The sequence below is a fragment of the Electrona antarctica genome (assembly GCF_951216825.1).
Source record: "Electrona antarctica genome assembly, chromosome: 11".
NCBI lineage: Eukaryota > Metazoa > Chordata > Actinopteri > Myctophiformes > Myctophidae > Electrona > Electrona antarctica.
Window position 1 is genome coordinate 27,541,642 of NC_136792.1, and position 22,968 is coordinate 27,564,609.

Here is a 22,968-nt window from a genome sequence, read left to right on the forward strand (position 1 = left end):
TACTTCCAAGTTGGATGGAACAATTTAACTCTCGCGACACTAGGGTAGGATTAACTGTCTAGCTTGTTTAGCTAGGTAGGTAGCTAATGCAATGCTATACTCGTAAATGCCATAACAAACGTAATGCTAGAAATAAATGGCCGAATGACAAGTTTGCTCCTTTGCTGTAGCCCCATACGCATTGCTGTGTTGTGACTTGTGCGTTATCAGCCGACGAATAGCATTCGTGCACGGCTATTCTCAGGCTCAGTAATAGCAAGTTAGCTAACAGCTTCCAAGGACCCAGCACGTTAGCACGTCCTGTGGTGACAGTTAACAGACCGCTGCCGTAGCAACGAAAGATGCTTTGCTTCACTGCAACTTGCTGATTACTTTTAAACATACACCGCGTTAGTGACATACAGTGCGTAATTCTTGATGGTGTACTTTAAGTGATCGTGAACATCGAGTCACAGAGGACACCTCTGTCACCTATCCAGCCAGCATGAGATTGAAAACATCACTGCTAAAGGAGCCGAAACATATCCTTTTTATGCTTTCGTGTTGCTGACTTTGTAGTGCTTCTTTGTTATTATTAGTTGGTCACACACACACACACACACACACACACACACACACACACACACACACACACACACACACACACACACACAAAACAGTGCAACAATATTGTATCTACTTGTATGTTCTTAACACTGGATTACATAAGGAACTGGTGAGTTGTGTTGGCTGGACAACAGCAGATGAGGTATACTCGTGCAGTGAGGACCATCACATCCTGAAGTGGAACCTATTGACCAGTGAGACCAGTGTAGTGGTGAAGCTACAGGAGGATATCTACCCTATCGACCTGCATTGGTTCCCCAAGACTGTGGCTGGAAAGAAGCAGGCCCAGGCTGAGGTCTTTGTCCTCACCAGCACCGATGGCAAGTCTTTAAAATATAGGTCATTCATAGTTTAGTAATTCATTAGTTATAATGCACAAAGCCATCACAATCAGACACAAGAGTACATACAGTACAATTCAAATGTCCACATAAAACAAGGATAGTGTCGGCACACCATTTTCTGCTCCCAGAAATATATTTACTTCAAGTACGTGGTAACATTTCGGGCCAAAGCCCTTCCTCAGATCTTCACATAAATGAGTAGACAATGCATTTATATATAGTGTGACACACCACACCTGTGGCCCATCCACCATCAGTCCCCAATCAACGTCACTGTCAGGTGACATTGACACTAGTGATTAATACATGTCTCAGTGTATATCCATCATATTGAATACATCATAACCAGAATACAATACAAAATACATTACTGTTTACCCCAGACTTTACAGACATTGTAAATACACAAAAAAGGACTCAGGCCTTAACAGCCTTTATAATGCTTCTTGAAGGTAAGTAAAACCAGGGACAAAAACAACCTTATGATTACAATTAAAAACAGGAGAGATAATATTATTGTGAGAACAACCAGGAGCTGTATATAGGCTACATAATGTCCATAGACATGGAACTAAATCCATATGTATCCATAGACATATAGATATCATAGTCTTCATTTAGACCTTTTGGAGCTAGAGTCTGTAACGTCTGTATCCAAAATAACTCACGTTCTCTACATGGAGGTTGAATGAATTCTGTGTATCTGAGCGTAGAGACATTGTGACCCGCTTTACAGAAGTGTATAGCTACAGGGTTAGTGATAACAACATTGTTGCTATCAAGCTCGCATATGCACATTTTTAAAGGTCTTGATGTCTTGCCAATAGGCAAGACCACACAGACACTTAAGCATATAAATCACATTAGCTGTAGAGCATGTGATAATACCTTTTAATATAGGAAATAACCAACTAAAATATACCGGTAGGAACCAACAAAAATATATAAATAAATCCAAGCCCCAATTGGTACCCTGCTGAACACAATGCTGTTAAAACATGGGATTTAATAAATGTATATTTTGCATTGGGGCTACGAGTGTTCGGATTCTCTTTCACTCATCTTAGTACATTTTGGTGTACCCAACGCATGTGATACCCTGGTTTAAATGGTGCATTCGTTTGAGTCCAGCTCTGGATTTGTGTTGCATTCCATTTCCTCTCAGCTCACTCCTGCCTGTCTCTTATGCTAATAAAGCAGCAATGCTTTAAAAAAAAAATGAAAGTTACAATTTACATGAACCCTAGCTTCCCTAACACTTGGCTAAAATAGCAGATCAGCCGGCTCATGCGGCACAACGTGATTCGTTGTGAACTTGTAGATCAGCTATTTTCGTCAAAGAGATTTCTCGCAGAGGGAAAAAAGGAGCGGTTTATCCTGGGAGCCTGCCAACCTGGTCAACTTAGTGTACAGGTTTAATGCCATGAAAGTTCAAGAAACTTCAGTGTGGTTTTGAAAAGCTTTTTATTTGATCTTAGAATGAGAGAGCAACTCAGTATTTTTGTAAGATAATGGAAATCAGCATTTCATCATCGGATCAAAGTACTCTTACGTTACGCAGCGCTGAAATGAAAATTCATGCATGACACTATCACCAAAAGTGATAGTAACTAACAGAAACATAAATTGATTCAATCTCTATTCATTATCACTGCTGTTAAATTACAGAAAGTATTCATTAGACTGATAACACACTTAGCAACAAAGTCTCTCTGTGTTAAATGTGTTTGTACGACCTGTTGTGGCTCCTGGGCCTATATCAGATACAAACACACTGACACTGTATGTACCATGATGGCAGGGGACGTGTGGTCACAATGCTAATGGCAGTGTAGGGTTGCATAAACACACCCACAAACTGAAGCAGCAATTTTCCCTGGCAGACCAGTGAGCAGTGAAACCTCTGTTACCATTTACGTTTGCAACGTTGTACTGCTTCGTAGTTACACAAATGGCAATGTTACCAGTTTGCCATGGTCACAATGTAGTACAGTAAGTTATTGATTTTGTTGTTGGACCTGCTGAGTTCAGTTGCAACTGTACTGAATAGCAAATTCAGCTATTTCAGACAGATGTCCCCCTCAGAAAAGTGGGTGTTAGGTCAAGGGTGTTAGGGTCAAGGTATCAAGTGCTAAAGCCACCGCACTCAAACAGAAGTACTTTATATTCAAATTAAACTGTTCGTACATTGTCTTATCTTGGCTTTGTGCTTCTGTCATTTAGCGTCTTCAGAAGGGTATGAATGAAACAAACATAAAAAAGATTACAGGCAACCAGTGTAGATTTAACCGGTGAGGGAAAACTCTTAACATTGTGGTTTCCCCATAACTTTATTTATTCACCCTTGGCTGACCCATAACATTTGCATAGCAATATGCATATCCTGTTTTGTATTTATTCTACTAGAATATGATATTTAAATATGTATGTGTATGCAATATTATTCCAAAATTGTCCCTCCCAAATAAGTAGGTCTACTTTGTTATTTTGGTGTATTTTCTTATTTCCCTCAGTAGCTGCTTTTGATGTGTAAATTACTAATCAGCTAAATGAGATTCTGAGAGGAATGAACCAAGTGAACTACCAAATGAAAATATGCAGTATATGCAGCCTATCTCTTGCTCTCTCCGTCTCTTTATTTTATTTTTTCAATCCGTTCCGAATATGTCATTGTGGCTAATGTACAATATATCATAGAGATAATAATTCCCATGCACTGTTAATAGAAGTATAATGCATTAGCCTAATATGTTGATAAACATAATTGCTGTCAGGCAGAAACCTCGTATCCATATTTCAACGTTTCATGATTTATGCCCTACAAAATGAATGCACTACTTCAAATACAAGTCAAGTCATGCACAAAAGTAATGAAAATAGCAGATTTTAAAAGGTCAAATTGGCAGATCTACAAGCTCACAAAGCGTGAGCTTGTAGATCTGCCAATTTGACCTTTTAAAATGTTTTAAAAACAATAATAAAAATGTAACAGAAACAAAAAAAAATGTTTTACATCAGATTGCAGATTTTTATAGATGCAGCATCTCATTTTCAAGGGGGACAGTGGTCTGTCTTTTTAATGTATGTGTTTGTAATGGAACTGGCATCTTCAAAACTACAAGGTGTGAAAGAAGCACTATACTAACTGTACTGCCATGTGGTACCACTGTCCCTTTGGCATTGGTTCTCAAAGTAGGGTCCACTCCCAGAGGTCTTAATATTTTTTTTACGTTGGCTATTCAAAAATAGCAGATGTACAAGCTCATAGCGCATCACTTAGTCTTGCACTGCGAGCTTGTACATACTTGTAATTTAGATTTTTGTTTTTTAGACAAATCATCTCTTCTGGGGGTCCCCTCACTCCCCTGGCACAATACCTTTTTCAGATGGGGGTCCATGGCCAAATATCAATTTGAGGGTCTTTGGCATGAAATCGTTTGAGAAACACTGCCTTATGTATTGCATTCCAATATGCAATTGTATTGTCACTTTTTTTGGTATATCATTTTATTTTTGTTTATAATATTTAATCATAATTACTGTCTTTTGTGTATTAGAAGGGAGTAGGGACTGCATATTACAAAATGTAGTTTTAATACAGAAGATTGTTTTAATTCAGCCAGCCATAGCTTTTATATTGTCAGTATTGTGCAGAAAACGCCTCCATATTTCATCTTAGTTGTTTTCATAAATGATTGCCCTATTTCTACTTAATAATATGACACACAAGTGTTACACAAAGTTAGCAGATCTACAAGCTCACAACACGTCGCACTACGATGCATTGCTATTTTTTTAAGGTTCTGAAAATATTCACCTATAATTACACGCCCAAATAGGCAATAGGGATGCCAGGGTGAAAGTGGTTAAGTCTGTCTTTGGGTTTTATAAATATTTAACCAGTGTTAATGAGAGCATTTGACTAATAACTACATTGGATACATATGTTCTTTTTCCATTTTCTGAACATCCAAGGTTTCTGCCGGACAGCGACAATATTCACTACCTGCTTTTTTGGGTTGATGACATTCACTTTTGTTTAGGTGTCCAAATTTAGAAATGGGAGAGAGCAGGCTAAGCAGCAACATGATAATTTTCAGTTTTAGGCAGCCATAAATTACATAGTACATTCAGATCTTTTTTAATATGCAGTGCCACAAAGTATATGGTTGGTTAGTGTTTTTGATAACTGTCTCCATGCCTGATGGCACTTCGTCTTTCGCTTTCACAGATATGAAATTGCAGTCATTCAATAAGCACAAGGCATTTTCACTCTTGCACAAGCTCACAAAGCAAGTATAAAAGAACGCACGGTTAATCGATTTGCTGATATATTACAAGTACAACTATAAATAAAGTGTTCTCCTCGGAGCACAGGTCTCCGCGAGGCTGGGTAGCCACCTACCCAGTGCCCGCAGTCTTTGGAAGGCAGTCATATCCAATTGGAATGGTTGTGGACAAACTAGTTGCTTGAGTAGTAGCAAAATGTGTGTTTTTTCACACCAAAATGCGCTTCTCGTTTTTCCCGATTAAATCTCATCGACAGAATAATCGAAGATAGTCGAAGATTTGCGCCACATTCTCACAAATTCTCCAAAAATAGCAAATCTAAATTAGCAGGCTCACCTCTGGGCCTTTATTGCTCACATTTCAATCCAGTGTGGCTTCAGTAACGTGTGTATTCATTAGCACCATCATGGTGTCAGGAGGTCCTGAACTTAGTTTATGTATTAATACTAACTCGCAACCCAGGCTTTGTACATGGTTTGTCTTTTAGTTGTGATTTGTCCCTGCAGGGAAGTTCCACCTGGCCTCCAAGACCGGACGCATTGAGAAGAGTGTGGAGGCACACAAAGGAGCTGTTCTGGCTGGGAGATGGAACCATGATGGAACTGCTCTGATCACAGGTTATGGCTGAACACACACACACCGCACTCACACTCACACACAATACATACTAAAGTTGTTGGTCTCAGCGTCTCTTCATCTGTATGAATATAATAATCCCCTATGTGCATGTTTGAATTTAAACTTTGAAGTGGTATTTATATAATGTACTTAAATAGAATGTCTTAGAAATAGTTTCTTCTGTTTCACTGCCTGTACAGCTGGTGAGGATGGACAGATCAAGATCTGGTCTAAAAGTGGCATGTTGCGCTCAACACTTGCCCAGCAAGGTAAGACCGAACACATTACGAACCAAGAACAAGATTTAATTAGATGTGTTACAATGTGTTTTTATTTTCAAAAGCTGTAAGCTTTTTTGCACATGTATTTGTAATTCCTCTGTCAAATGCTCATTCATCTCACTCTCAACCACTGCCCTCTAGTGTGATTTACACAATAATGGTGCTGGTGTTCGAGGGCAGACTGTAACAAAAATCAGCCTGGGAACTTTGAATTACAGCGGCCCGTCTCGCGTCCACATTTTCATTGACTCAGTCTCGTCTCTGTCTCGCCCTTAATTTGACTTGGACTTGACTCGGTCTCGGACCAATTGACTCGGGACTCTTCCCTCACCGAGTCCACCTGAGTCAGAGTCACTCACCATTAAAATGCAATGAAATAAGATTATTTTGTGCCATGAAAAAAGTGTGTGTGTGTGTGTGTGTGTGTGTGTGTGTGTGTGTGTGTGTGTGTGTGTGTGTGTGTGTGTGTGTGTGTGTGTGTGTGTGTGTGTGTGTGTGTGTGTGTGTGTGTGTGTGTGTGTGTGTGTGTGTGTGTGTGTGTGTGTGTGTGTGTGTGTGTTGCTGGGGACCCCCTGGATCTGCTGGAGGTCCCTGGACCCCCTGGGTGTGTGTGTGTGTGTGTGTTGTTGGGGACCCCCTGGATTTGCTGGAGGTCCCCTTCGCATATTTCTCTTTTTTTTTGGAACGTTCGGAAGTTCCCACAATTTTTGCAAATTCCTGCAATTTTACCACATATATTCACATAAAAACCTGTATATTCATCGCATTATCAAGATTTCAGATCAAGATTGTTTTTCTGTACCTGTAAAAATCTGGTCTCTGTCTCAACTCTGTCTCGCCTCCCAGCGGTCTCGGTCTCGATTCGGACTCGTCAAATTATTCAAACTTGCAGTGGTGGACATAGTATAAGTAAAGTACTACACATTTTTGGAGTATCAACAGCTGACTTCAGTATACTTCAACCTCTGTACTGTAGGGGAGTCAAAAGTACAATATGTCGGCCTGGGCCGTGGCTCAGTGGTTCAGGCACCTTGGCTGGTAACCCAGTCTGGCAGTGTGCCGCGGGTTCGACTCCCGATCCCGACGGCTTTTACTGCATGTCACTCCCCTCATCTCTCTCCCCATTTCCTGTCAGCCTACTGTCTGTCCCTCTATACAAAAATATAAAATAAAGGCGGAAGCCGCAAAAAAAGAAAGTACAATATGTCTTTGAAATGCAGAGGAGTAAAATTCACAAAAAAAGAGTAAAGATATCCATAACATGTACTTAAGTGCAGTGTTCTAGTAAATGTACTTTGCTACTGTCCACCACTGGGTGGAATTATGGTATATTTATTTTATATTTACATAATATGTAAGGACAATGAATCAAATAACTAACTGATCACTAGATTTTTCAAGGATGTTTGCCCAAAGCCAGTAAAATATATTAGCAGTGTTTCAGATCAAGATCATAATCCCCCCCCCCCCCCCCCCCCCATATTCTTCTCTCGCCTGATATCATTGAGGATGTACCAGGACGTGTACACACGTCCTATGGATGCGTCGGTTGGATTCCCTATGACGTTTCCAGACGTCCTATGGATGGAATGTGTACTCTATCGCTGTTAGCATAAACCCCAGTTCCCAGTGCCAGCATACGCATTCACTTTAAAAGACAGAGTTTCTCCCCCCCCCCCCCACACACACACACTCGCTACATACACTCGCTACACATTGGAACAAGCACATACACACATGGCGGCAGCGGCGCGGTACAAAGGCACAAATTAAATCCGAAATGTGGATGGCAGAAAATCCACCAAGGACAGCGATCCTGGAGTCCGACTTATAGAGGTTTGAAAAGCCTCCTTTCAACTGCTTAGCACTGTGAATATATTTTCAATCCCATAGTTGGAACGGTGGGGCGTTGCTATAGAGCGTCGCAGTCCCGCCTCCTACCCTGGACCAGGAAATGATTCTCCGTTCATTTTCCTCATAGACATTTCTTAAAGTATTTATTTAAAGACGGTTACGCCGCGGACAAAGCCAACTCGAGTCGTGACAACTCATGACAACACAAACAATATTTTGGACCAAACAAATAATTACAAAGAAGAAAAACAACAAAAAGTGTTGTAACCTGCCGTTTTTTGTTTGTTGTCATGATTTGTCACGACTCGAGTGGCTTTGTCCGTGGCGTAAACGTCTTTAAATAAATACTTTCTGAAATGTCTATGAGGAAAATGAACGGAGAATCATTTCCTGGGCCATGGTAGGGGGCGGGACTATAGGAACCGGACCAATGTTAAAAGCTTCCGTAGGCCTCAACCATTATATAGACGGAGTGTACGTTATGTTGGGGTACGTATATATACGGACCTGGGATATATGACGCCACCTAGCGTCGACGTCCGTATATATACGTTCCTGGGAAAAAGGTTGGCAGAGGAAGTGTAGCGCCCAGGATTACATTATTAGATAATTGACACTGGGTGAAAAAATGGGGTTGCAAAATCGTGGGATAAAAAATAATAAATAAAAATAGATAAATAAAAAATATTCTGTTATCAGTAAATATCGTGTTAGTGTGGTTGTGTATGTATGTATGTATGTATGTACGTACGTACGTACACACACACACACACACACACACACACACACACACACACACACACACACACACACACACACACAGGATGGCAGCATACTTATAAAGCCAATTTCTTAAGGAGACGACCTATGCAGCCACCAAGTGACCATTGGCAGCCATTTTGTAAGCCAAGCCCCCAATTACAGCCACACATACTGCACTGCACTGTTCATTAAGGCCCTTAAAAAAGAGCACCTCTGAGAGAGAGAGAGAGAGAGAGCAGATGAGAAGGAAGAGAACTTGGCGTGTAGGACTACAATCTTGTTCATGTGTAACTATTCAGTGAGCCCTTCTCCTGGTGCCATGACACAGACGTTTCCCTGCTTACTCGGCTCCTGGTTGACGCCAAGTGGCGCCAAGCACAGAATAATGGCCCTAGAGACTAGCCATTTTAACTCCACCGTAAGACTACTTTTGGTCCCAGATGGCAGAGAACCTGAGATATGTCAATTGACCCTTTTCAATAATGCTTTTGTAATAATGTTGTGTTTTTATAAGTGCACAAGTCACTGTAAATGTAAATGGCATTAGCATTTGTCTATGCCATGCATGAATGTGTCTTATGATAGCACACTGGCCAAAATATCTGAAAGATTTGCCTTTGTGTTGAGGCTGCCATTTTAGCTAAACCAGATTATTTAAAATGACAAGAGGGAGAAACTGTGTTCTCTCCAGCTGGGCAGTGTGTATGTGTGCTGGACTACAACTATTAAGAAGTAATTCTGCTGTATACAACCAAAAGTGGAGTCGCTGCTGCAATTCCTTTTTTTTAATTAAATGTGCCATACAGTTTCAAAGGTTTATTGTAGTAGAGTTTTATTAACGGCTATAAAAAAAGACTCCTAATGATACATTTCTCTGTCCAGTACTTACATTGCAGATGGCTTACATATTATTGACTGATTCATCATGCTGGTTAAGTTGCTAAAAAGAGAGGAGGGTGAAAGTGGGAGAAATGGATGGCACACTCCTGCTGAATGACTGGAGCCTTTGGCGCTGTGCAAAACCTGGCACGGGAGAGACGAGTTCCGTCACAATATGCAGGAAGATTCTTTTTTTCCTTTTTCTCGGCTGGCTATTTACAGAGCCGCTGAGCGGTGTGGCTGCTGAACAGACCCACAGATTTGTGAAACACCTGGAAGCTGTGGACACATCATCTCCATGGGAGACAAATCTGTCCAGGTGCTGCTTATTTTCAGGACCCATGGCTGTCTAACTTCGAACGCACACACATACAAACACACACATACAGTATATACATGTACAGTACATACACACAACAGGAGGAGTCACAGGTACGGCTGGGGCCATTGTGTTCCTGAATATGATGATATAACCATGACCTGTAAAAAGAGAGGTGGAAATAAAGAACGGGAGAGAACACAGAGTAAAGAGGAACTTGTCTCAACCCTCATTGCTTTTGTCAGCTTTGGATCATGTGACCTCTTGGCAATTGTGACAAACCACATGCACCTGGAGTGGGGTTAAATGTCAGCCGCCACCACCACCCCCTCCATGAATGCATGCATGCTCGCACACGTGTACACACACACACACTCTGTCTTGGTATGTTGTTGGTGCCTGGTAGTTTGCAGGATCGCTGCACGCACTGTAAGCAAAGTGCCGTTTCTGCAAGTTGAATGAGTTTGAATTTTCTGAGGAAACAATGGCATGGAGATGAGACAAGAACGTAGCCCTGGAAAACACTCAAGGTTCTGTTCACATACTATGCACCATATACATGGCTGGGGAAAGAAAGGGAACACAATTTAAGCTTACTGGTTGATCTCAAATTGAGAATAATACACTTTTGGCTTTATGTGTGTATTTCAGGTTCTCCTGTGTATTCTGTTGCCTGGGGTCCAGACTCTGACAGAATCCTCTACACATCAGGCAGGCAGCTGGTCATCAAGCCCCTGCAGCCCAGTGCTAAAGTAATACAGGTACACAGGTTTATGTGGGCCTGTATTTGGCTTGTCCATTAAAAATAACTTGTGCATAAAATTCACCTGCAAGAAGTAGCGGTGCACGATAAAAACAAAAATGTGTGACATACAGCACACACTGTTTGTGTTTGGCTGTTTGCCCTTGCTGCTGACTGTCATAAATACAAATGTAGCTGCAAGCAGCGATAAGACAGGGCCAAGCAATAAGAAAAATCACCCACGTGTGAACTGAGCGTGTAGGCTGCTCAACAACACAGCTGGCTGGCGGCAGTTATAGTTAAAATGCTCAGCAGGCGCTCAAACGTGCGGGGACAATTTATTATTCATATATTTTGCGTGCGGGGGGGGGGGGGGGGGGGGGGCATCGACGTCATGACGTTGGCAGTTTGTTTTCGTGTAGCTCCGGAGAGTAACCAATGGATAAGTCCTCGGCTCCTCGGAATTTAATTAACTATAAGTAAGCAGTGAGCACTAGCTGGTTAAAGACTAGATTGTAAGTAATTTCCTGACTTTCTATTTAATAAGGGACATTCAAGCTATAGGCCTACTCGTGAACGTTAGAAGAACTTTATAGCCTACATGAAACATTGGATTGCATAAACATCACTTAATTAGTAATAAGGAAGTCATAATAAATAAAGAACATATTATAGACCAGTAAGACGCCTTGAGGGCGAGAAGCATCCGCCTGGGTGACGGCAGACTGCTGGGCAAGCGCTGGCGCTTTGGCATGGGGAGTCAGATCAACATATGGAATGAATTCTGTACTGGCCTTATATGGAGCATTTCTTGAGTTTACAAGGTTTGATGAGGTCAGATCAACATATGTCAGAACAGGTCAGCTCCATATGGAGATCTAAAGGTGGCAGCGGGGGCAGTGTCTTGAGTGTACAGGGTTTGATGAGGGCCCTGGTAGGGCCGGGCCTTCATTTTCTGGCCTGTTGAGAACTCTAGTTTTCGCCGGCTGCCGGGCACATCTGCACTAATAACTTTGGGGCGGGCCTGTCTAGAGTTTGAATGGACAGGTATCAGTCAAAAGGGAGACATCGAAGAGGCATAGGCCCATCGCGCTTGGTCCCTTAATAATGGATATCATTGTCTCCGCCGGGCCGAAGGCATGGCCGAGACTATGTTTTCGCCCCTGTCCGTCTGTTTGTGTGTGTCCATCTGTGAACATCTAATCTCCTGCACCGCTGAAAGTGTGTACGCACACTCCCTGGAGGGCAGTGGAGGCCAGAGAAGAACCTCTGCCCCAATTTTTCACATTGGCCCTTTATAGCGCCACCAGGCGGCCGATCTTTGCAAAAGAAATTTTTCTTATATTACTCTGACATATTTTATACAAACATCACGCACATCGCTACACATTTTCTCTAGTCAGTGGCCCAATTTGTACATAATCGCTCAAATCATGAACGCAGTATCCGATTGTGGTGAAACTTTGGAGTTTGCATGCATAGCCGGCTTGTTATAGCACCACCAGGAGGCTGATTTTTGTTAAACACATTTCTTTATATTACTCCTACATATTTTGTCCAAATATCATGCCAATCGGTAATCGGTATACATTATCTCTGTAGTCATGTGATCAAGATGTACAGTATATGTCACATTCCTCATATTCCATTCCGAATGACTATGATCGGCGACCAACATTTCTGGGGGTGGCCTTTTTTGCACAAAATGCCGAACATCCTGAATGCAGCGGTGGCCGAACGGATTGCGGAGCGGTCTTGATACCGGAAGGTCGCCAGTTCGAATCAGCGGTCCGACACGTTAAAATTACCACCGCTGAAGTGCCCTTGAACAAGGCATTGAACCACTACGATGAAATGTGTTCTATGAGCAGGGCCGGGCTGGAAACAAGTTCTTGAGCTTAGCCCAGATACCCTGGGTAAATATAGTAATCATTTCATTTCAATGCAGTGTCCAATTGCTGTGAAACTTTGCATGCACAATCCCACTAAGCCAAGGAAGAACCTCCATCCCAAATCTTTCAAATCTCCTCATGTTGGCGCTACAGTAGCCCACCTCATTGTTTTAGCCTACAACTCATGAACCGTAGGTCGTACAATCAAGATCTTTTCCCCCTTGATTCATTGGTTCATGACGCAATTGAATGGCCCTGTTTGTGCCAGATTATATTTTCTGCCAAACACACTTAGTCGACTTTTGCTTCTACTCCTACAGCTTTTGTCGCGAGACATGGCCAAAGCATTTCCAGGGGTCCCCAGCCAAAAACGTTGAGAACCCCTGGCTTATATGATCAATCATCAAGTATGCACAGCTGCCTCTAATGCTGCATGTCAACTTTATTTGAACGTCCCATTTAATGTTGTTGTAGGACATTTATCTCATGCTCTAATTGAAACACAATTATAAAGGACAGGGAAAATATGAATTGTCTATCCTAAATCTGAACCTGTAGGGGCTGAATATCTCTATGGGCTGAATGTGTTCACTCCCGCTTCCTCAACTGATTGTAAACACGACGCTCTCTCCACGCTTCTCTCTCTCTCTCTCTCTCTCTCTCTCTCTCTCTCTGTCGCTCTCTGTCTCTCTCTCTCTCTGTATATTATAATTTAGCCTATATATATTTTTATTTTATTGTTTTGAGGTCACCATGACACCACCAGAATAAAAACAAAACAAAAAGTACCCTGCCTTTTTTTTCTTACTAATTATTTGATCTGCCCAAAACATTGTGTTTATTGTCATGATTTGTGAACAAGAGTTGGCTTTGTCCGCGGCGTAAACGTCTTTAAAAAAATACTAAAAATAATAATAGAAAGGTCTAGGGGGAAAATGAACGGGGAATTATTTCCTGGGCCTTCGTCGGGGGCGGGACTGCAACGCTCTATATGACTTGGAAACAGATGGCATTGAACATGAACTTGGATTTTAGACCTGCAATGCTTCCGTAAGGGCCCATAGCATGAGTAGGCTTAAAAACAATCGAAACGTTATGAACGAAATGCTGCGCAGATGTAAATTGTTGGGAAAATGACCCAGTCCCCCTCCCCTCTCTCTCTCGAAAGCAATTGAATAGACTGGACTTGCTGGGTGTTGAAAAGCCTGTCGGTAGACTACTTTTTGTTTTTGCCGTTCGCGGGGCAGCCGGGCCATTGATTCATACATTGTTTTGCGGGACGTGTTGGGGCAGGTTGGGCTCCTGTGGCGTGGCGTGGCGTGGCGGGTGGGTTTTGAAAAAACCTAACCCGCTCATCACTAATCTCTGGAGTCTGAAGATGTATGAGTTAAGTCATTCAGATCCCATTCCATGTGGCAATGACCAAAGTTTGCAGGCCCGGGGTAGGCAACGCGACCTGTCCTCCGAGGAGAACACTTTTCTAGTCTCTTAGAACTTTCCAAAGTTTCACCATGTGCCTTGCTTACCGGTATGTCTTTTCTGCCAATCAAATTAAGCTATGAGAAACTGACCCAAAACAGGAAACGGGAATGCCACCTTCTGGAAAAGAGAACTACAGTCGTGCTCAGAGCCTATTTTTGTTATTTGTTCCTTCAGTTGTCTGAAGTACATCTATTTCGTTGTCCTCTTTCTATCTTGTGTGATTTGTTAGCTTGTTAGTCAATGTATCCTACACAGTACACATGCTCCTCGTGCCTCACACTTTGACTGACAGTTAGGCCTTTGCAACTGAGAATTTGTTCTTGTTTTATCTGACTGACCAGATGAATGTAGATTTTTTGATGAGTAGATGAGTGCTTGTGTTCAACTAGGATTGAAGACCTTGCACACCATTGAGTAATTTACTATTTGTCTTGTTCTTTATTCTTCTTGCTAGGGATGCACAATATAATCGGTAGCATAATCGGAATCGGCCATAAAAATGCCATATCGGAACGGTCTCAAAATAATACAGATTATGTAATCGGTTTTCACCAGCATAAAATAAAATGAAAACTCCTCAATGAGTTCAATATAAATCAAAGGTTTCTAGTACCTTTAGTTTAGAACAAAAGCCTACTTCTTGCAGGTGAATTGTGCCAGGGACTTTGAATAAACACCTGAGGGTTTAATGTGTACTACCCCCAACATGCATGCACACACACACACACACACACACACACACACATATACATATTTATATATATACACACACACACACTCATGCCTATGTAGGACCGTTTCGTTAAACAGTGCTGACAAATACTTATTTTATGTTTTGCTTTATAAACAACCAATGAAGGAAAGTCAGTAGACTTTCATTCTTTCCTCTATTCACTGGTGAGTTGTACATGGACATCACTTATATTGCTGTAGTGTAGGGGTTGAACGTATACATTTTGGTGAGTTGTACATGGACATCACTTATGTTGCTGTAGTGTAGGGGTTGAACGTATACACATTTTAAGTTTACTTGACAAAAACTCAATAACATTGCTCAAATCGCATTGCCTGGATTTGGTATTAACCAATTTCAACATGCCGTCCCTATTTTGAGCATGACATTGTAGGCACAAAAAAAGAAAGGTAGCCGATTTACAAGCTCACAATTTATCACATTGCGCCATGCAGTGGTGAATTGATTTCTATGAGCTACAGTACATAGCTACAAGATTCTTGAAATTATTTCACAACATTAGCATAACCTATATTCAGAAAAGAAGATAAATTATTTTTTATGAAAACATTTAGTTACATAATCATCTAGCTATTTGTACTGTCAAATAGGGTGTGACAAATCTACAGAGAATTCTGTAAATTCGAGTCTGGAAAAGTATGGATTTTTGAAATAGAAAATGTGTAGGAAGGAACCCTGTCTCTCTCTGTGCAACTCCATCAGTACTCTCTGAGAAACAGCTGGTATAAGGAGGAACCCCCACTACACAACACTGTTACCCCCTCCACACACACACACACACACGCTCACTCACTCTTTCACATATACACACGTTTGTGCACACGCACACACGCTGAAAAAGGAAGAATATAGAGAGTGGAGCATAAGCAGACGGGAGAACGAAGCCCAATGGCAGCTGATCAGGTGGAAGGTTGGCGACAGGCCCTCTGCTCTGTGTTAGTGCTGTACTGGTCTAATAGCTGGGACTAATTAGAACCAGCAACCATGGCGCGGCCCTCACAGGTCACCGCGGGGACACGACCATGATACACCTTTTATACCACCTCTCGTGACCTGAAAATGACTCCCATTTAAGCATACCATTCGCACCCCCCCCCCCCCCCCCCCCCCGGCACACACACACACACTTTCTCTCATACACCCTCACAGGGGAAAATATTTATAATACACAGTTGCGAGAGTGGATGAACTTGCATCCGTGTTTTGTTACTAGAGACATCCTTGACTGAAATTAAACATTTTCAACCTGGCATCCTTTATTTTGGACATGTTCTTTTCTTATATAGGCAAACATTATCATAATAATATGCAAAAATGGCAGATCTACAAGTCCACAGTGTGTCACAATGTGAGCTTGTAGAGAGTAGAAGTATGTAGAGAGTGTTTTTAAACTGCTTGGTTGTTTTTTCTTTTCTTGACTGGTTTTCTTGCAAAATGCACAGAAGCGTTTTGCGTCAGGTTTCAATCCAGCAGGTGGGATATTGTGTGACACTGCAGTGCAGTGGGTATCCTATCCTCTCTGCCTGTCTGTGATTGTGTGACACTGCAGTGCAGTGGGTATCCTCTCTGCCTGTCTGTGATTGTGTGACACTGCAGTGCAGTGGGTATCCTCTCTGCCTGTCTGTGATTGTGTGACACTGCAGTGCAGTGGGTATCCTCTCTGCCTGTCTGTGATTGTGACACTGCAGTGCAGTGGGTATCCTCTCTGCCTGTCTGTGATTGTGACACTGCAGTGCAGTGGGTATCCTATCCTCTCTGCCTGTCTGTGATTGTGACACTGCAGTGCAGTGGGTATCCTATCCTCTCTGCCTGTCTGTGATTGTGTGACACTGCAGTGCAGTGGGTATCCTATCCTCTCTGCCTGTCTGTGATTGTGTGACACTGCAGTGCAGTGGGTATCCTCTCTGCCTGTCTGTGATTGTGACACTGCAGTGCAGTGGGTATCCTATCCTCTCTGCCTGTCTGTGATTGTGTGACACTGCAGTGCAGTGGGTATCCTATCCTCTCTGCCTGTCTGTGATTGTGTGACACTGCAGTGCAGTGGGTATCCTCTCTGCCTGTCTGTGATATGATTTCTCCTCTTCTCACCCTGTCAATCACACTCTGTATCCCTACCACAGTCTCTCTTCCTCTCTTATTGGTGCAAGAGTAGCGAAGCTAGAATTAATGTAAGTTCTGTTATCTATAATAATCTGATCCATATCTCACTCATACCTTTCTGTTTTTCTCTCGCCCTTTATCTAGTGGAAGGCTCATGATGGAGTAATTTTGAAAGTGGATTGGAACTCTGTTAATGATCTCATACTTTCTGGTGGAGAAGACTGCAAATACAAGGTAAGCACCATTTCTGAGGCCACCCTAAGGCTGGAATGATTAAGATCGGGAATGCATCTGTGTCACATTAGATTTTAACCACTTTAACCATTATTTGATGGTTAAAGCTATTCAAAAATAGCAGATATTGTAGATCTGCTTTTCTTTTTCTTTTTTAATTGTGACAATTGGTGCAAATATTTGTAAAGCGAACATTTTCAGCTCAAATCTTTGCTTCTGGGTTCCCTGAAACAAAATATTTTAAGATGGGGGCTGGCGGGCAAATACATATAATTGTGGGTGTCCTTGACATGGAACAGTTTGAGAACCACTGGCATAGAAACATACGTTTTTCCAGAAAACTGTTTAGATGACATGTAGAATCGGCTTCAGGTCTTAATGGGTTAATCAATGAACAGAAAAATAATCAAATTGGACAAATTCACTTCAAAATGTATGAATGATTGTTGTTCATTCCACATTATAGGGTTAGTATTAATTAGGGTTAAGTTATAATTTATAATAATGTTATTATTGTTACTTCTGGGTATTATGAACCAATATTTGTGATGATGTCATGGCTGATTTTATGGTCTAAACTTTATGAACCCTATAGCGTCCTTATTCGGGACATAATCGTAATAGATGAACATTCTGAAGATATAGACAATCTACTGTCAAGCTCACAACGTGGCGCATTGCAAGCCTGTAGATCGGCTACAGTATATTAAGTATAGACACCTGGGGACCGCGGTCAACACAGTATATATGGTTTAAGTGGTTAATGGAATAATTGGACAGATCATTTTTATTGCAAATGTAATGATTTAGTTACAGCCCTAGTCTACTCTCACTGTTTGACAAACAGTATCTGAGGTGTTTAACTCTGTATCTGTGCCTTTGTGTCCTGGCTCAGGTGTGGGACAGTTATGGGCGTCTGCTGTACTCTTCATCGCCTCACGACTATCCAGTCACCTCTCTGTCTTGGGCTCCAGATGGCGAGGTTTTTGCAGTTGGTTCCTTTAACACCTTGCGCCTCTGTGACAAGACTGGGGTAAGGACTGGGTTGTGTACATTATGTTTCTGTTTTATTATTATATGTTTTTTGTGGTATGTTGTGAGCTTGTAGATTGGCTATTTTCTCCATTTCTTTTGACATTTTTGACCACCGCTCAAAATTGGGACAGTCAAAGTTAAATTATGTTATTGTGTACCAAGAAAGCTTGCCGCCACCAATATAAACCACACACCTGATTGCTCAGGCCCATTTTGGCCAATAAACATAAATGAGTTTAGAATGGAAGCAACCATCGTGTGGTAAAATAAAAATATATATTGTTTTATTACTAAAAAAAAAACCTTTAGGAAGTAGCCTGATTTCTATTTCAATCTACAGCCGAGAGAAAGCTCCACAGAAGCAAAGTAAGAATGAAGGTCGGAGACACATTATTCCCTATTTTATATGATGTAATCAGTGTTTCCCAAACACTAAGTCGGGACCCATTTGTGGGTCGGGTTTGTAAAAAAAATAATAATCAGAAATTAGAAAACGGATGATCTACAAGCCCACAATGCGGCGCAAAGAGATACGTTGTGAATTTGTACAGGTAGATCTGCTATTTTCACTAGTTTGGGTCTCGAGGAGACATCAAACGTTTTTGGGTCTCAAGCTAAATAGTTTGGGAACCACTGCTTTAAGTCTTGTACAATATGGATATGCATGGGTCTCTGTAAACCGCATTAGTCCAAAAGCCACATGTTAGCGTTACCTGGCTTCTGATAACACTTGTAATGAGCGGGGGAAACGGGAGAATAATGGATGGTAATTGTTTTTTCATTATTGCTGAACGTTTGGCCAGCAACAATATGGCTGGGTCTCCACTCTGCCCCAATGGGGCATTAAGGGCCCTTGTTGAGTTTACATGGAGATGTCAGTGTATTGTTTTATCAAACCTGTTTTAATGAAAACAAACAGCCGGGTTTTGGGCTCCTCTGCACTGATCACCAGGCATTTCATGCTCCATTTTGATCTAATTAGGATCAAATAGCGTTTTTCTGGTGCACTAAAACAAATGGGCTGGCGAGAGCCCTGAGCCAACACAGATGTTTACTGAAGGGTAAGAAGCTGTGTGTGCGTGGTACGTGCGTGTGTGCACACCGCATGCACGTGTACTACTTGATGTTTTATTTAAATATATAGGTACCGGAATAGCTACATGTATTGATTTTCACATACTCTCATGACATAACTTAAGAGCAAAGCAGACAGAGAGGACTTGGCTTTGTCCTTTCTTATCGACATTGACCGTTTCTTTCCATTTCTTTCTCAGTGTAATGAGTGTATGCACAAAAGTAATGTATAATGCAAAAACCTGACTGCCTTTCAACCTCCCGTGGACGAGATTGAGTACGAGTCTTGTTTTAGTTTTTATAACGAACTCAATCACCTTCAACATCCCCCCCCCCCTCCTCTTATGGGTTTGTTTACGCTGTTGGTTTGTTCCATTGTTATGTCATTGCGCCACAGTCGGAGTCAATCCTTTGCTGTGGACTGGTGAGGTCAAGGCAGTGATGCTGCTGCTGATGCCTAGTTGTGTGTGTGTGTGTGTGTGTGTGTGGGGGGGGGCTGGGGGGGGGGGAGCCTATGTTTGCCTTCCCCTCCCTAAGTCCTCAGGGACAGTGTATACTGTCGTGTGGCGTGGGAGGCTTGCTCAAGAAGAGGAGGGAAATAAAAAAAGGAAAAAGCACAGGGAAAGAATCCCCCTTATAGGTCTGTGTGTGTGCGTGCATTCAAGAAATGGCTTGCTCTCTCCTCTCACACACACATTTCTGATTGCACAAACCATTTGCACACATCTACAGGCTCACTCAACTCTCGGTATTATAATTGTGGGTAATCTTGCGACGCATTCGTGGATGTTTACACAACATACACACCCGCACACACACACACACACACACACACACACACACACACACACACACACACACACACACACACACACACACACACAGTGACAACAGTCTCTCTGCCTGTTGTTTTTGCAGCAACGTAAGGGTTAAGCGAGGCGAAGAGTCTTTGCAGTTACTAGCGTGACTAATGGGCAGGAGTCTCGTTCTGTGTGTGCTACAATGAAACCTTGCACTTTAACGTACTGCTGCTGGCTCAGCAGGATCAGCCCAATGCATTTAACCCCTTCACCTACCGTCCAGCCACACACACACCCCCCTCCCTCCCCCCCAAATCTCCCCCCTTCTTCTCCTCTTCCTCTACTCCTCCTTTATCTTCCCTCTTCTACCCCCCCTCCCCACATGTAGAGTTTAGATAACGTTAGAGAGGGAAACGTTTATAAGCAAGTATGCTCACAGAGAAATGCTGGGGGAGGACAGGCCAGCACATTCATTGGTGGACGCAACTCAGCTTTTCTTTCTTTTTTTACCCCTATTTGTGATAGGGTAAGATATTTATATATGTATTTAATTATGTATTTATCGGAGACAGGCTAGTTAGTGTGGGGTTGTCAGTTCAGTTTTCTGCCAATACAGGAGCCATAGTAGTACACAAGACACAAAGACACACTGTCCCTTTTAGTAGATTTGGGAGACACAATAAGTCAGTGTCTGTATCGCTGCCTGCCTTAGCGTATGCATGTGCCCACATGCCTGTGTGTGTGTGTGTGTGTGTGTGTGTGTGTGTGTGTGTGTGTGTGTGTGTGTGTGTGTGTGTGTGTGTGTGTGTGTGTGTGTGTGTGTGTGTGTGTGTGTGTGTGTGTGTGTGTGTGTGTGTGTGTGTGTGCGCGCGCACAAATGTGCCTGTGAGACAGCGGTCTATTTACAAGGCGCTGCAGCTGGTGTCTAGCGTCTGGACCCTGTCACGATCTCTGACACTGTGTCACTGGCTAACAAGTGGGACTCATTGTGCCAGGCTTGTGTACCCCGCCAACCCTTGCCATGCACTTGCTTTTTCTCTCCCTAAGCAAGCAGTGCAATCCTCAGTGTTGTTACTTTAACTCTGGGAGTGTACAAATTATCACAAAGGATTGTTACGGTGTCCTGTAGTTCACCACTGGTAAAGCTTTCCCAAGTCCATTGCATTAAATCATTTTAAAGATTTTCTTAGCATGAGAATGATGTCATAATGGTGGGATTTCACTTCCACGCTTGTTCATGCAGCATTATGCTCTGGTTCAGGACTTACAACATGTTCATGCAGCATTATGCTCTGGTTCAGGACTTACAACATGTTCATGCAGCATTATGCTCTAGTTCAGGACTTACAACATGTTCATGCAGCATTATGCTCCTGTTCAGGACTTACAACATGTTCATGCAGCATTATGCTCTGGTTCAGGACTTACAACATGTTCATGTAGCATTATGCTCCTGTTCAGGACTTACAACATGTTCATGCAGCATTATGCTCTGGTTCAGGACTTACAACATGTTCATGTAGCATTATGCTCCTGTTCAGGACTTACAACATGTTCATGTAGCATTATGCTCCTGTTCAGGACTTACAACATGTTCATGTAGCATTATGCTCTAGTTCAGGACTTACAACATGTTCATGCAGCATTATGCTCCTGTTCAGGACTTACAACATGTTCATGCAGCATTATGCTCTGGTTCAGGACTTACAACATGTTCATGTAGCATTATGCTCCTGTTCAGGACTTACAACATGTTCATGCAGCATTATGCTCTGGTTCAGGACTTACAACATGTTCATGCAGCATTATGCTCCTGTTCAGGACTTACAACATGTTCATGCAGCATTATGCTCTGGTTCAGGACTTACAACATGTTCATGCAGCATTATGCTCTAGTTTAGGACTTACAACATGTTCATGCAGCATTATGCTCTGGTTCAGGACTTACAACATGTTCATGCAGCATTATGCTCTGGTTCAGGACTTACAACATGTTCATGCAGCATTATGCTCTAGTTTAGGACTTACAACATGTTCATGCAGCATTATGCTCCTGTTCAGGACTTACAACATGTTCATGCAGCATTATGCTCTGGTTCAGGACTTACAACATGTTCATGCAGCATTATGCTCTGGTTCAGGACTTACAACATGTTCATGCAGCATTATGCTCTGGTTCAGGACTTACAACATGTTCATGCAGCATTATGTTCTGGTTCAGGACTTACAACATGTTCATGCAGCATTATGCTCTGGTTCAGGACTTACAACATGTTCATGCAGCATTATGCTCCTGTTCAGGACTTACAACATGTTCATGCAGCATTATGCTCTGGTTCAGGACTTACAACATGTTCATGCAGCATTATGCTCTGGTTCAGGACTTACAACATGTTCATGCAGCATTATGCTCTGGTTCAGGACTTACAACCAAACCAATCTGTTTCACAGACCACGCTATGGCTCCTGTAGAGACGTTTTTCAGCCATGTGATATAGGTATGTCACAATTATTACATAATCGTCTAATCGCAATTATTTTAGATAATCACAATTATTTTATCATAATCGTCTCCATGTTGAAAGATGTACATAAAAAAGCAGAAATAGCTCAGCTATTTGTTACCTTTTTTAAAGTATAAAAGTAATGACACAGTGAGGAGTTTCACCTGGAGGGTGTAGCTGCTGTAGCACATGCAGTGGAACACACTCTCCTTCCCAGTCCTGATCCCTGATGAACATGCAGTGGAACACACTCTCCTTCCCAGTCCTGATCCCTGATGAACATGCAGTGGAACACACTCTCCTTCCCTGTCCTGATCCCTACTGAACAGTGGAACACACACTCCTTCCCAGTCCTGATCCCTGCTGAACAGTGGAACACACTCTCCTTCCCAGTCCTG

General features: G+C 42.2%; 1 protein-coding gene across 2 annotated transcripts in view; it reads left to right on the top strand.

Annotated features, from left to right (window-relative positions):
- ift80 (intraflagellar transport 80 homolog (Chlamydomonas)) overlaps positions 1 to 22,968 on the top strand; it is a 65,918-nt gene that overhangs the window by 2,212 nt on the left and 40,738 nt on the right. For both annotated transcript variants that reach the window (XM_079514667.1, XM_079514668.1), the window contains exons 2-8: positions 433 to 519; positions 703 to 926; positions 5,747 to 5,857; positions 6,059 to 6,127; positions 10,605 to 10,714; positions 17,068 to 17,157; positions 18,053 to 18,190. In XM_079514667.1, coding sequence (XP_079370793.1) covers positions 485 to 519; positions 703 to 926; positions 5,747 to 5,857; positions 6,059 to 6,127; positions 10,605 to 10,714; positions 17,068 to 17,157; positions 18,053 to 18,190 — 777 coding nt within the window. In that variant the 5' untranslated portion in view covers positions 433 to 484. The remainder of the gene's footprint in view (positions 1 to 432; positions 520 to 702; positions 927 to 5,746; positions 5,858 to 6,058; positions 6,128 to 10,604; positions 10,715 to 17,067; positions 17,158 to 18,052; positions 18,191 to 22,968) is intronic.